Source organism: Lissotriton helveticus, chromosome 11, assembly GCF_964261635.1.
Source record: "Lissotriton helveticus chromosome 11, aLisHel1.1, whole genome shotgun sequence".
In the NCBI taxonomy this organism is placed as follows: domain Eukaryota; kingdom Metazoa; phylum Chordata; class Amphibia; order Caudata; family Salamandridae; genus Lissotriton; species Lissotriton helveticus.
In genome coordinates, this window is record NC_136072.1 from 1,051,439,964 (window position 1) to 1,051,454,592 (window position 14,629).

General features: G+C 41.7%; 1 protein-coding gene across 1 annotated transcript in view; it reads left to right on the top strand.

Annotated features, from left to right (window-relative positions):
* Positions 1-7,712, top strand: part of BCL7A (BAF chromatin remodeling complex subunit BCL7A) — a 107,185-nt gene extending 99,473 nt beyond the window's left edge. The window contains exons 5-6 of the mRNA XM_078667547.1: positions 1,311-1,429; positions 2,749-7,712. Of these exons, the coding sequence (XP_078523673.1) occupies positions 1,311-1,429; positions 2,749-2,820 (191 nt within the window). The 3' untranslated portion in view covers positions 2,821-7,712. The remainder of the gene's footprint in view (positions 1-1,310; positions 1,430-2,748) is intronic.
* The last annotated feature ends 6,917 nt before the right edge of the window (positions 7,713-14,629 follow it).

Genomic DNA, 14,629 nt, shown 5'->3' on the forward strand with positions numbered 1-14,629 from the left:
TGGTATACAGCATTACTAAAGGGCATAGGCAAAGCCTAGAGGTCCCATTCATTGGCTTTGCAAGTGTTTATCAGAATTTGTTTTTCAAACTGGCACCAATGCCCTTGTTCTCAAAAATCTGCAATACTGACTACAGCTAAATTGTAGAAACATTTATAAACTCTGCTCGCCCTTGTCTGCTTGGTAATATACTAGAATTGAAAAACAAGGTGTATGTCAATGATTTTATTTGGTCTGCCAAACAATTCGGCTAAAATAGATGCATATTTTTTGTAAATCTTTTACTTTTTCGTCAGTTATTAAACTGAAGAAGTAATCTGAAGAAGTGAACTTTAGCTCAAGTTCTATTGTACCTGAGCAGAAACCACTTTCTTTCCAGATGCGTGTGCATAAAGGAATTTACAGTGTAATTTCTAGAGAAAAAACAGAAAGCTGTACATGTGCCTACCTCATCTTGACCTTACCTACTTTCCAAAGTTACCTCTTTCCCTAGTGGCAAAGTATCTTTCTGCACTTTCCGGAGTCACCGGTTGTTTGTAGGGAAATATCTCAATTTTCTCGACCAGCATCCACCACCACCCACCCCAGCCTTTTTAGCATCAGGCTACAGTGTTGGCAAGCTAATGAGCATCATGCTGCCAATCTACGGCATATCACACATTTATACACTGTTTAATTGACTCCATTATGATGCAGCTACATTTTTGGCTCATAGTTTGGGGTACATGAATGACAGCACCACATTGTGCCGGCTTTGTGTTTCAGGCAAACCAGACACTTTGCCAATACGGCTTTCTGGATGCCAACAAAAGCTGTGCTTCCATTATGTGCATATGAAGAACTCAAGGTGGGCAAGCATGCTCACGAAAGTGGGACCCTGCTTATGGAATGTGCAGGATCCTTCGAGATCTTCCAAGCAAACCCAAATTCAGAAAAGGCTTCAAATGCATTCAATAAGCGTTTAGGGCAACTAGAATGAGACTGTCCAAACTCCTCTTCACCAGCCCATACCAGGGTTCGGTGGACATGTGCATAATAAGAGGTTCGAAGGAGGAATGGGTCCTCAACACACTAAGAGCTCCCCCACAGCTCTTCAGAAGAGTCTGAGGAGCCGATACTTACTAAAAATACTTTGCACAGAGCCTTAATGAAGAGAGCTTTTAGGAGTTGGTTAATTTTATATACAGTTTTCAATGTGTCTCAGAAAAAAGCCATAAGAAATCACAGATTTTGCAAAATTTTCCTACTGTGCAGAGGCTAAACCCATGGTGCTTGATGACCTGATAAAACGCATTCAAATGTATTTTCAGATACTTCTGGGCAGAATTCACAGTCATCGGTGGAAAGTTCAATGAACAGTTCGGAAAAGACAGAAAACGCATCCACTGGAGACAAGAATTTATCCACAGAGGTATCAAAAAACTCTCAGGTAAAGATTTTTTCACTGTAATTGTAGCGGTGGGAGTCAGAAAGCCCTGCTCACAGTTAGTCGAATATTTGGATTACCATTTTAGCCAGGCTCGGGGATTCTATTTTCCAAAATACCCATAAATGTTTCATGAGCTAAAATCAGATGGTTAGTTTGTTTCAGTTGATACTCTGTACTTGCATTCGGACTTGAAATGTTTATTAAAAGAGCAAGAGGATATCTTCAACTGGAAAATATTTATGATTTATTTCCTTCAATCTGGGGTTCATGAGATTTTAGTTTTAGTGAGTCTTGTGCCTGTGGACCGAGCTTTATAATATTATGACTTTAAAAATAGTGCCTAATACTTCAATTATTCTGTTTCTAAGTGTTGAAAATAACAGATGGTCACATTACCCAGTTTATGGGACTTCATAATTAACTGCCTCAATGTTATTGCTTAAAAAAAATGCAGATTAATTAAAGTATGTAGAATGCTTTGCTCCACCCAGTGAAGTTGTTCTCTCACTTGATCCTCTTGGCTGCTTGATGTATCATTCTGCCTATAATGTAGTACATACATTGCAATGTTGAGTGACTATTTTACATCTCAAAACTCAACTGAATTATCACATACCCCATTTGTCATCTCATGTGTGCATTGAATACATGTTTTTGTAAAGTTTAATTGTGCGACACATGCATGAAAATTTATACACATACTAGCATTGATGTGGCAACACATGGAAACAGACGCCTTCACAAATGCAGTTTGCATATTTATGCACATGAACGCCACCTATGCTTGCTTGATATAGGCACAGAAGGCCTAGAGCACAACATTTCTATCCATAAGATGATACAGAACGATGTAAGCCTTTAAGACCCAATACTTTAGCCCCAGCGGACAGAGAATGTGATTGCCTAGGGATCTAAATTCCCATCTGGATGTTAGAAACGGAAGCTGTTTGGCTCACTACCAAACTCCATTTATGGGATGGCATGGGGATGCTGGTAGTGAGTTTGCTACACTAAATGGAGCACCTTGAGCAGGATGTGAGCCTAAGCCAGTAGTCAGTGTACAGTATGAAGATGTCTACAGGGTCTGCTAGGTCATCATCATGCGCTACGGTGTCCTAGCCAATATCACTAAGGCTCTTGGTGAGGAAGTTGCATTGTCCACTTGAGGAAATTCAGAAGGGAGAAAAGGCGCAGATATCCATTGTTGGTGTTACGATGTATGCAGGGTTCTGGTTGGCTAAACATCTCCTTGCACTAGAATGCATCATGTGTGAAAGTAGTTTTAAAGTAAAACTAACTGTTTTTCTCCTTTCATCAAGGATTCAGAAGGTGTTCCCCCTTCCAAAAAGATGAAAGCAGATGCTTCCCAACAGAACGTGGAGGATAACTAGACTTGCTGATTTTAAGTTTTCTGATCACTTTTTAAATGTAAGGTACCTCAATGGGCTTCATTATAGAACAACCTTACTGAAACCTCGTCCTGGATGAGGACGGAACTCCTAAACTAGTGGAAATACCAAGCAAACATCCAAGAGAATCTTGAAAGATGTGACTTCTAAGACACTGAGAACAGTTCCTGTGAAATAAACTTTCAGAACTTTTAAGTTACAGTCTTTAAAAATGGTTGGAGTATTCAACTCAGGAGGGTCTGCGCACTGTTTCTAAACTCAGTTTTACCTTCATGTTGCTGCTGCATTTTTTTATTTTCTATATTTAACAGTGTAAGATATTTAAAGATGGTACAGGTCAGTTATTGGCTTACATGTGAATTTTCATTGTTTTGAGATACACAGTCTGTTTTGTTTTTATTTGTGTGCCTTGTGTTATGAAATCAGTGCTAACATTTTCCAGTTGTTTTGTAACTATCATCTTTGCAAACTGCCCATGTGTGTATAAAGGAAAGTAGTATGATGCACCGCTCTACTCAAGAATTCTTATATGTAGCAATAGCAGGAGCCAAACGAGCCATTTTCACACTTTGAGAAAGTTTGCTTATTTTTAGTATAAATATTTGTTCGATATTTCTTCACTACATTGCACTTGTCAAGAGTAAAAGCATTCCCCAAACAGATGTTATTTTTGTCAAAACTTTAATGGGGCGTTTACTGAGAAGATGATGCTTTTACAGGAACACACACCAGGACACAACCCCAGGAAAATCTTCAGTTCTGGCTCAGTGTTAAAATGTTTTTAATCCTTTTGTATTTTATTTAAGTGAAAAATCATAGGACACATGGGATTGCTGCCTCGGTGCATGTTGGTATATCCCATTTCAAATGAATTACTAACACAGTTGAGTTTCCTTGTCTAATAAGACAAAGGCTTGATACAATCTCCTTTTTCCTGTGTCTGGTGTACATTTTGAATGTTGTTTGAAGTATAATGATCAAAAATAATGTTGATTTAGTTGCGATTTTCATATTCGCCACTTTCACTGTAGAGAGACTGGTCATTTGTATGTTATAAGAAATTGAAGTATGTGACTAATGTTGTTAATCTTGCTTCTCCGTCGAGCATAAATGGGTCTTGTTTTTGAAAATTCATATGTCACAGTTGTTACAATTGTTGAAAAAAAATTGTACAATAAATAAATATATATATATATATATATATATATATATATATATATATATATATATTGAAATATATGGGATAGTTCTAGAATGTTCTTTTTTTGTACTAGATTCCAAATTGATCAATTCTCCAAGGGTGAAAATGGCTTTTGCTCCATGTGCTAAGTTTTCCACTATTACAACATTATTGTATCAGTAAAAATAATTGCTTACTTTAACTACCTGTACATAGTTATATCAAAACAACTAGCTGCTTTGGGTTTGAGAGCCTTTACTACCCTGCAGACAGACAGTAAATCAACCGTAAAAAACTTTACTCTAGGATTCTTATCCCAGTAAAACATTGACTCCCAATATAAGGTTATGAAGCAACTTTTTTGCTGAAGCCAATTTTAGAATGGCCAATAATGTTGACAAAGTCAGCTCGCCTCTCTGAAATGTCATAATTCTTCATGTGGTGAAGTCTGTTATTTTTTTGGCTGGAGGTTTGAAGAATTTGGTCATGATTAGTGAAAATGTTCAGAAGGTGAAACTGAAGTCTCACATAATTGAGTTTGGAGCTTTGCTCATATCAAAAGTAATAAACTGCCCCAATGTTTTTAGATATTCGTACATGTCAGGTGTAGTAATGTCTATCGTGTGAACATAGATCGCAAAGCAGCTGAAGCAAATATGCTCATCTGCAGATTATCAATTGGATACTTAAATACCTGTTTTTGTATTGAGTTCTCACATCAATTACAATTTTCACTCCCTCTGAATATTTGTTTTTGTATGTAATGATTGATTTGAAAATTACTGTTCATGAAGAGTAATAGTACCATGTGTGTATGTAAATTCAAGCTGTTGACTAAGCAGGTGTAATAAAATTGTAATTCTAATGGCTGTAGAAGGAAAATATTAATCTAGAACAAACCCATTTTCAGCCATTTGTAATACTGTCTGAAGTTGAGGAAGGTGCCATACAAAGTGAGTTGCTTTCCTGTCAAGCTAATAGTAACAGTAGTTTTGTCTTTTATACATTTGAGTTCAACTGTTTTTCCTTTGGCATATAATTTTTATCATAGAAACATTCTTCTCTTCACAACAGCCTAGAAAAAAATACTAGGTTTTTTTGTGTCTACATAATGCACTAGCACACCTTTTATTAGTCTGCGGGCCGTTCTTTTATCTTGATCAATTTCAACACATGCCTCTTTTGTGGGGGTTTTACATTTTTGTAATCATTTTATAATTAGAGGGACGACATAGTTTTGCTTCACATACACTCCCATGCAGCACCTCATAAAAATTATTTTACAATCAAGATTTTCCTGCAAAACGTAAACACTCCTGGTTGCTCATCCTCGATTCTATGCAGACAAAGCTTGAACAACAACAGTTACGTTTTAAGTAAAGTGGGCAACTCCCTGCATCAACGTAAACTGTCTTTGCGTGCATGTTTAGGACCCAGTGGATTTATGGGGCACTTTAGCATTGTTAGGGGCTTTGGTAATGACGAGTAACTGATGTAGACAAAAACAATTCAAGTGACCTTCTTTGTAACATTGAATACAGCATTGCCTACATCTTGAGTATGCTCTTTTAATCATGTTACTTTGTCTTTTTAAATTTTAAAATAATTTGAAGGTAAAATTATATTTATTTATATACAGGGATGCCATATGTTGCTTGCTACGTACCATAGCTGCAATTGGCTGCAGGGAATCAAGACTGTTTGGTAACATGCTAAGAGTAGCAGTGTCCTTCTTTGCGGTGATTCAAAACAGGTTACGTTTTGAGCATTACCTACTTAGATATATGTTAATCTCATATATTTACATACATTGTATGGCCATATAGTTAGTGATCATGTTGGATATCTTGACCTCCTTTTGACCTTCAAAGACCAGTTTAGGCCTATTGGCTCTATCTTCCTAACCAATTTCAGCGGTGTCCAATCAATTTACTCTACAAAAAGAAAAGAGGCAGCAGGCATGTTTGTAAAACATGTTCTCGCTCATCTTTTCTTGGGTGAAGCATTCAAGATCTACTTATAGAGGCACTGGCCAGGTTAAGTGTGCATGGCTGCACTAAATTTCCTTATTACCGTTTATTTTGCCTTTGCAAAATAATAGTTTCTCATTCAGAAATATCTTGTTGAATATTCCTTCTGGTTGTCACAATGCTCCCAATTTCAAAAACTGAAGCTGAAACCCCCAGTGTGTCTTTTATTTTCTGTACGCTTTGTGTAGGAATAGGTCAATACGCAATCATAGCACATTACCCCATCGACTGAGTGTGAAAAATGTTCAGCAGAAGAGAGCAAGGCGATATTTGAATTATGTGATGGAATTGTGACCATGTGTTAAAACACATCTGGATATCAAGACTTTTAAATTTGTCCCATACACACATTTGAAGTTTCATTTGTGATGCCTGTTTTGTACATTAAGCAAACTGTAGAGGTTGTGAACAATGAAGCTGTATATTACGCACTGTTTAGATGCCACTTTTGATAGGTAGAACTTTCTACTGACCACTGTATATGGACACTTCTGAACACTTTTAGGTTGATATTTCCACATGTTTTGCAAAGGTGTGAATAGACTCTTTTTATAGAAGTGGATGCCTGTACTTTAAAGAGAAGAGTTAATACTGTAGTATCGTTAAAATACCTCAAAACCAATTTTTTCAATATATGTAAAAGTCATTACTGACACTAACAGGTTTACCTGAAATAGCTTCTATGTTACTTTTCGAAGGCCCTGGAGCCATTGTATGTATTGTGTGTTTTTTTCTGGAAAGCCACACAAGCTCAATAAGGAGGAAGTTTTTTCTAGAAAGCATTGAAGCAAGACTTCTTTTATGATCTTTATTTAAATTATTTTTTAATCACATCTACTTTTTCAACACACCTATGGTAACGTAGCATAATAGGTTTGAGATCTTTAAACCAGTTAGTGCCAGACTTTACGAGAGGGGGCTATGAGGTTATTAACATAACCTAACAAGAGGAAATCCAGAATTATTGTTAAGACTGTTATTAGTCTTATTTTTGAAGTGCCTGATTGCAGTAGAGTAGGCCAGTGGATGTTATCAAACTCAAACCTGCATGGGAGCTAATGTTTGCATGGAACAGCTGCCGATGTGAATCTGGAGCAATTGGAGAATTGCTGAAAGCAGGCTGACACTTATGCAAATAATGTTTCATGATCTTGCAAACTTAAACCAGTGCTTCCTTGCTACTTGATGAATGTTGTAGTTCATATTACTCTCAGATAAAGTAAAGAAGTACAAGTAAACAAAATAGTGAAGTTGCCGAAAACAGGTGTAGGCCTTCTGAATAATGGATTTACTCAGCCAATCATTTTATAGTAGAACTATTCCTTGGAATTTGTACGCTTGGGGAAAAGTAGTTGATAAAACATTCCAAAAAGTGCTGGCACTTGCAACAAAAAAAATCAACAAGGCAGTATACCTTTTTTGTTTATGGTGGTAATATTACACGGACATTGTCATGATTTGGAATGTTTATTATAATATCTATTGACCTGTTGAAGGTGTATTGAATTTTGTTTTTTGCTAAACTTAAGCGTTTTCCACCTTACAGTTTTTGTGTGTTGTACAGCAGTATGTTTTTTTTGGTTCACTTATTTATTCCATTAGTAGGTATGGTTTGTACAATGTACAATGGTTCCATTTCAAAAACAATAAAAAATAAATGATAACTTGAGGCTTGTGATTTGTTATTAATTAAAGGTTTATAATAAAAAATAAGTTATTTAATTGCATTCATCTCATTTGTCACACAAACAATGCTTACGGATGCCCAGGCACGTCATCACTTCCCCCTTTTGGCGATCTTTGCAACCTTCTACTGTAGGGTTCCTCCCCACAGCATCCCCTTGAAAGGGTGTACGCTTTTGTCTGTTTGGGTCAATAGCCAGTCACCTTGCCCTCTCCCTTTCCTGACAATCAGTCTGTTTGCAGGCTGAATGCAGCAATAATAATTAACTTTAACTAACATTCTATTCAGATTTTATGCAGCACATGTGTTTTTTATTTCTCTTTTGTTAAACTTTGCACCATGCATGTTTGTATTGCTGTTTATTTTGCTTACTGGCACTTCAGCATTCTGATGTATTGATCCCTGCCTGACTGCAGCCAAACATTGCTGGTAATCTGCACATGGGCCTAATGCTTTGCAGAGAAGTTGCAGATTATTAAGTGCATGTTGCTGCATTCCTATTACACTGTACTCTGATGCATGCTGTGCTAAATCTGCTTATTCATCAATGCATTACTCTGCTGTAATTAAAAATGTGTAACGGCACATTGATGTACTGTTACTTTACCGGTTCCTGTTGCTCTGTCCTGCTAAAATTGCACATTAGTTGAATGCATTGCCTGATCATCAGAATCACTCGGAGTCATGTACTGAGTATTATTATTAAACAGGTAAATTGATTTATGACACTGTACTAAAGTACTAAGAGTACCCCTTAGTCAGCACCCGTTGCTCTAGACCTGCCTCTCTGCACTTGTTATTAAGTATGACAACCACTGGTCTGGCTTTGGCAAGCCTAAAAGTGTTGTTTTTTTTTATTTTGTTTCGTTTTTTTAACAAACATGCTATAGACATTAAAATTAATGAAAAGTAAAAAAAAAAAATTCAAATGCATGTATGCAAAAAGAGAAATGGAAAATGAAGAACTGCAAGAATCGACGAGCATTGACATACCCAGCATGTTGTATTTTGTACCTAATGGTTTTGCCAATGCTTATTACCAATGGCCAAAAAGCAAAATGCTTTTTCTGAAGCTGCACAGCAACAGCAAAAAAAAGTTAAAAAGTGACGCTGTTGCGTGCTCCTTGAGAATGATGCAGGCACCACTTTTTTTTTATTTTTTATTGACCGGTCTAAGATGGTAGCCACCCCATACACATAGCTCAGTAAAGAAAAAAAAAAGAAATGCTAAGTATGCAAAGGCACTTTTGATGTAGCAAAGCACACGGAAAACAAATGACAGATGCCGGACCCTCCAAAAAGGTGCCGAATTTGTTTTAAATGGTTGGTGGGGGAGGGGAACAGGAAGGAGGGCTAACATTAAAATAAAGCTGAATGTGGGGAGGAGTGGCAAATCAGCACACAAGGAACAGAGCAACCCCGAGAGTGGGGGAGAAACATGTGAGGGACAAAGCGCAGGAAAAAAAACATACGAGAGCAGCACACATGGAGATGGCAAGACTGAGTTTTGCATCTTAATCTGGTTTCACAATCTGTGCATTTTTTGTACCATCTAGTGGTTGGGACCGGAAAAATCTCCTTAAAGTTTCTTCTCCCCAGCCCCCCCTTCCCTGGGCGGAATTCTGTAGCCCTGCAGGGACATGTCGAATTCCCTCTTCTTTTTAATTAAGGCCTCGAGTTTTGCTTCCAGGTGCTTTTTTTCCCCTCTCTGCCTAAGAGATTTTCTATTTTCTTTGTTCATTGAGCTCTGCTTCATCTCTTTGTTTCAACGTCAGTGTGGAAGACATTTTTGATCTAGAGGTCGGATGTCTCGGTGCTTCGGCAGTTTTTAGGTCTCGCCTGTCGATGCGCATGCGCATCGAGCAAGGCGAGAGTATTGGGACTTATCCGCTCTTTATCCACACTGCAAGGAATCGTGGCGATTCCTTGCAGTGCCCGTGACTTTTAAGCTCAATGCGCATGCGCATTGAGCTTAAAAGCGCGTGCACGTCCGTCTTTGTTTACCCGCTCCGCCCCCTCCCCTTCCCGCCGTCTCGCATTTCCCCTGTCGCACTTCTCCTCCCCCCTCCCCTCTCTTCCCTCCGTCTTGTTTATTGTACCCGCTCCGCCCCCTCCCCTTCCCGCCGTCTCGCATTTCCCCTGTCGCACTTCTCCTCCCCCCTCCCCTCTCTTCCCTCCGTCTTGTTTATTGTACCCGCTCCGCCCCCTCCCCTTCCCGCCGTGTCGCATTTCTCCTCCCCCCTCCCCTCTCTTCCCTCCGTCTTGTATTTTAGAGCTGCTGCTTGCACTTTTAAGACCTTTAAAATGCTTCCAGGTCACAGCTAAATTGCATCATGCCTCAGCTTGCATTGTAACTTTCCAGTTGCGCTATCTGTCCCCGTTTTCTTTGCTCCTTCCCGTTATCCGTGTTCACTTTGCTACGGCCCTCTCCCCTTGGTAGTTTGTGTTGCCTTTCCAGACCCCCACCGCCCGTTGTCCCCGTTCAATTTCTTCCCGCACCCTCCTGTTTGTGTTTTTACCCCAGTACCCCTCTACCCCTCGCATTTTCCATGTTGTCTTTACTCCCGCCCATCTGGTTACCTCACAGCGCTCGAAGTTACCTCGTAGCGCGATTTTTGTGTAATACGAGTGCGTCTGATAAAAGTAGCCCCTCTGCAATATCACGTTTATGTTGTTTTTTGGACGGAACAAAATATTGTGTAGGTATGCGTGTGTATTTGAAGATACGTATATGACCATTTGTAACTGCGCTTTTATCTTTCTGCTTTTGAACGCACTGATGCTTACAGTTACATCGCTGTTTTTCCGTCTGTTACTGGCATTTCTTGTTGTTTATTTTACCTGCCGTGTCTCCGATCCTTTCGCTTGAGGAGAAAATAACGCTAATATACAATTGCGGCACAGTACACGTGAGCCTCGCCGAGCTCAAGCGCCCCAATGCTGACAATCAATGCATCACTTCACTCGAAATGGCAGAGCAAACACCCGCCCCCCAGCACGCACCACCAAAAGGAATGCTGTGACCCCCAACGGAGCACCACAATGGCAATTACCTCGTACAAACAGCAGCCGCCAACACACAACTCTGAACGTAAACCCGAACAACACGCATGTGCCATCACCAGGCTATCAAATCCACCCGTCATAAGTCAACCAGCAAAGGCCAGAGCACACTGACAAAAGAGAAGGCGGCTGCTCCAGACTGGGACGAGTCTGCACAAAATGCTCCAATGTCCGACATCCCATACAGAACCGCACCACCGTCAGCTCAGCCGAGCTGGTCGAAAAGGGCGAGCTGGTCCACAGAGCCCCACGACAGCGATGCAGCCGCCTGGCTCCATGGAATTAAATGGCCAGCAGGACTGCAGTGCACTAGCACACGACAAATGCTCTTAGACTGTCGTGTCTCCGATCCTTTCGCTTGAGGAGAAAATAACGCTAATATACAATTGCGTAGAATGGTTTGGTTTTTCATTTTTACTCGCAGGTTTACTTTACTGGTGGCACTGCCTTTATAAGAGGCCTGCTAAATACTGCTGCTGCTCCAAGAACAGTGCCCGCCTCCACGTCGTGCTGAACTCTGGCGGAAATGACTCTTGCGGTGCGTGTGCCGGGGCGTGGTCACGTGGAATTTAATTTGGAAAAAAAAGGTTACGCAGGCTGTTGTAGACTGCCCCTACCCCCCACAGGACCAAATGCAGTTATTTACTTTGTATGACGCCACATGTAGTGAGTTTGGAAGCGTGAGTTCAAGTTGGCAGACTAGTATAGTGTAGACCCGGCCCAAACTGAGTTTTAAAATGACGTTCGGAAGCCCCCCCACCTTTCACTTCTGAAAGATATTGAGTCATTTGACACACAAAAATACTGACTGGAGCACAGAAGTGTGTTTTCACAACAAAGAACAGACGTTAATTGTTACAGCACTGTAGTTTTGCAGCAAAATTGAGTTTGCGATGCACTCGCTATTTTGGAGAGTTGCACTACAAAAGCAGAAAAGCTATGTTAGTGCAGAAACTGTAGCTGTAAAATTAGCTTGTTGTTCACCCCACTCACCCACACTGTACTAGAAACAATTCCTCATTAAAACATGAACTCCAACAAGCAATGTGGCGGCAGAAGGCAAGGCAAGGTGTGGACTACAAGATTACTGGCATGGCAGGCACAAATGATGCGTAGGTCTTTGAGTCTTTGCACATACATACCTAGAAGATCACCTCACACTCACTCACCCTCACCCTCTCTCACCCTCTACCCTCACTCACCCTCAATAGCTCACTCACCCTCACCCTCTCTCACCCTCTACCCTCACTCACCCTCAATCCCTCACTCACCCTCACCCACCCTCACCCACCCTCACCCTCACCCTCACTCACCCTCACCCTCACTCACTCTCACCCTCACTCACCCTCTACCCTCACTCACCCTCACCCACCCTCACTCACCCTCACCCTCACTCACCCTCACCCTCACTCACCCTCACCCTCACTCACCCTCTACCCCCACTCACCCTCAATACCTCACCCTCACTCACCCTCACCCACCCTCACCCACCCTCACCCTCACTCACCCTCACTCACCCTCAATCCCTCACTCACCCTCACTCACCCTCACCCTCACTCACCCTCACCCTCACTCACCCTCACTCACCCTCTACCCTCACTCACCCTCAATACCTCACCCTCACTCACCCTCACCCACCCTCACCCTCACTCACCCTCACCCTCACTCACCCTCACCCTCACTCACCCTCACTCACCCTCACCCTCACTCACCCTCACCCTCAACCCCTCACCCTCACACAGTGCAATAGGTCTCGGAGCATTTGAGTTAGAGCTTTTAGAAATGTTTATGGCTTTTTTTTTTAATTCTTTAGCATTGGCTACAGGAAACAAAAATGCTAAAGATTTACAAAAAAACCCATAAACAATTCTAAAAGCACTAACTCTAATGCTGCGAGACCTATTGCATTTCCAATGCTTGTTGGCATTGATGCTAAGTAGCTCTTCGATGTCGACCCGTCTTTGCGTAGCGTGTTGAGCTGAATTTCACGGATGCCATTGAGCTGGCTTTTGCCGACTCCCTCCCATGCCTTAGACCCTCCCTCGAGGTCGGTGCAGGTTTCGAGGTTTTGCTTCCATCGGGGTCCTTTGTCTTGGACCCATGTGGCTCCTCGAGCTTTACCCTGCCCTCTGGCATCGATCATTTTGGCGTTGTTGCCCGTTTCTTCTAATCTGATGACTTCAACTCAACAGTTTCTCTGCTCTGATTGGCTGCCTGTACTATGTATTCCTCTCTTGCCACTTTCCTGCGGTTGCCAGTTTGTCTTCAGACAATCTCCAGCTCTTCCCCTTGGGCCACCTCTGTTTCCCTGGTGTCTTCATCGTCGCTTGACAAGCCCAGATCTTTTAGGGACTCCTGCTTTCTCTGTGGTGATTTCATTATGTGATGTGCCCACCTCTGCTTTTGCCTTGTCCCGATACTTTTGGGGAGGAACTCTGCGCACGTGCAGTCCTATGCGCTGTCGACTTTGGGGAGGCAGAGGTTACAGACCTTGTGTGTGTCTTTCTGCACGTATTTGGGACTGAATCTAAAAGGGGTATGGTCCATGCCCCTTTCTCATTCTCCAACCAGTTGATCAGCTTATCCTAGTGTTCCTCAGTGTTTTTCTGCGTATTCTTGCTGATCACTTATTCCTATCAGTCGCTGTCAATCCTCTTCCCTCAACGCCGATTTTCAGAGGGAAAAAATGTATTCTACCTGCAATTTCTTCTAACTCCACTCCGGAGCTTTCCCTTAGGCTTCCTGACTCAACGGTGGAAAAAGGAATCTGAAAATGGTGACTCCATCAAGTGGTTTCCGGGTCATACATCTTATGCTACACAGGGAAGGGTTTAAACCCAAATGTTCGCCCATGGAAACAAAGGGAAGGAGACTTTTCCAGACCCAACCACTTGATGGTGGAATAATGCACAGCATGTGAATCCAGAACATTTTTCAAGTTGCAAAGCTCCTCCTACCCAGGGGCTGTTCCTCCGCTAAGGCTGAGGAGCGTCGCCCACTGCTCTTTGAGCAGGGAAAATAAAACTATAGTAACGTAGTTACTGTCGTTTTATTTTTCTCTGGTTATGGGCTGGGTTAGGGTGGGGCAGCGCTGGGCTGGAGGCACGGGGGAGGAGCGGTTTGCACACTTGAGTGTGCATGAATGTTTAGGAGGCTGTCTTGGCACATCCAAACAGTAATTCGCACTTTGTATGTTCCTCACCAGGCTGCATTACACAGCCTGGTGGGGTACATGCAAAGGCCCCCAGTCCCCATCTGATCCACAGCAATCGCAGCACTGCAGCATTGTGATTGGCTATGGGAAGCCTGGGTGCTTCCAGGTTCAAGGACTCCCAGAGAAGCAGAGGATAAACGCTTATGGAGAAAGAGGTACATGTTTTTTTCCCCTATTTCATTTTGTCCTGCACTCCGCCACCCCCACCCTACCCTTGCCTCTCCACCCTCATTGTCTGCCAGCCGCTACTGCTCCTACCAGTAAGTAACCATTTCGTTCATACAGGGGCATCTGTTTGTGGGATCAGCACATGAGGTAGAGGGCTAGAAAAAATATGCACTTTCTTGGAGTGCTGAAAGAAAAAGTAGTTCCTTAAATGTGAGCAGTGAAACTATACAAGCCAACCGAGCTACGCTCAAGAAGACGGTAAGGGTAAGGCAAGCCATAAAATAAGAAGCAAGCAAATGTGTGTGACAATAAAGCCAACCAATGGTAAGCAATAAGAGGCTCTAATCCAACTGGGCGGTATTGTTACGCCTAGAATAGGTGTTTAGCAACCAGACAGGTGCCCTGTTTGGTAGGTAAAGCCTACAAAAATACTAAACAAAAGCAGAAATTGG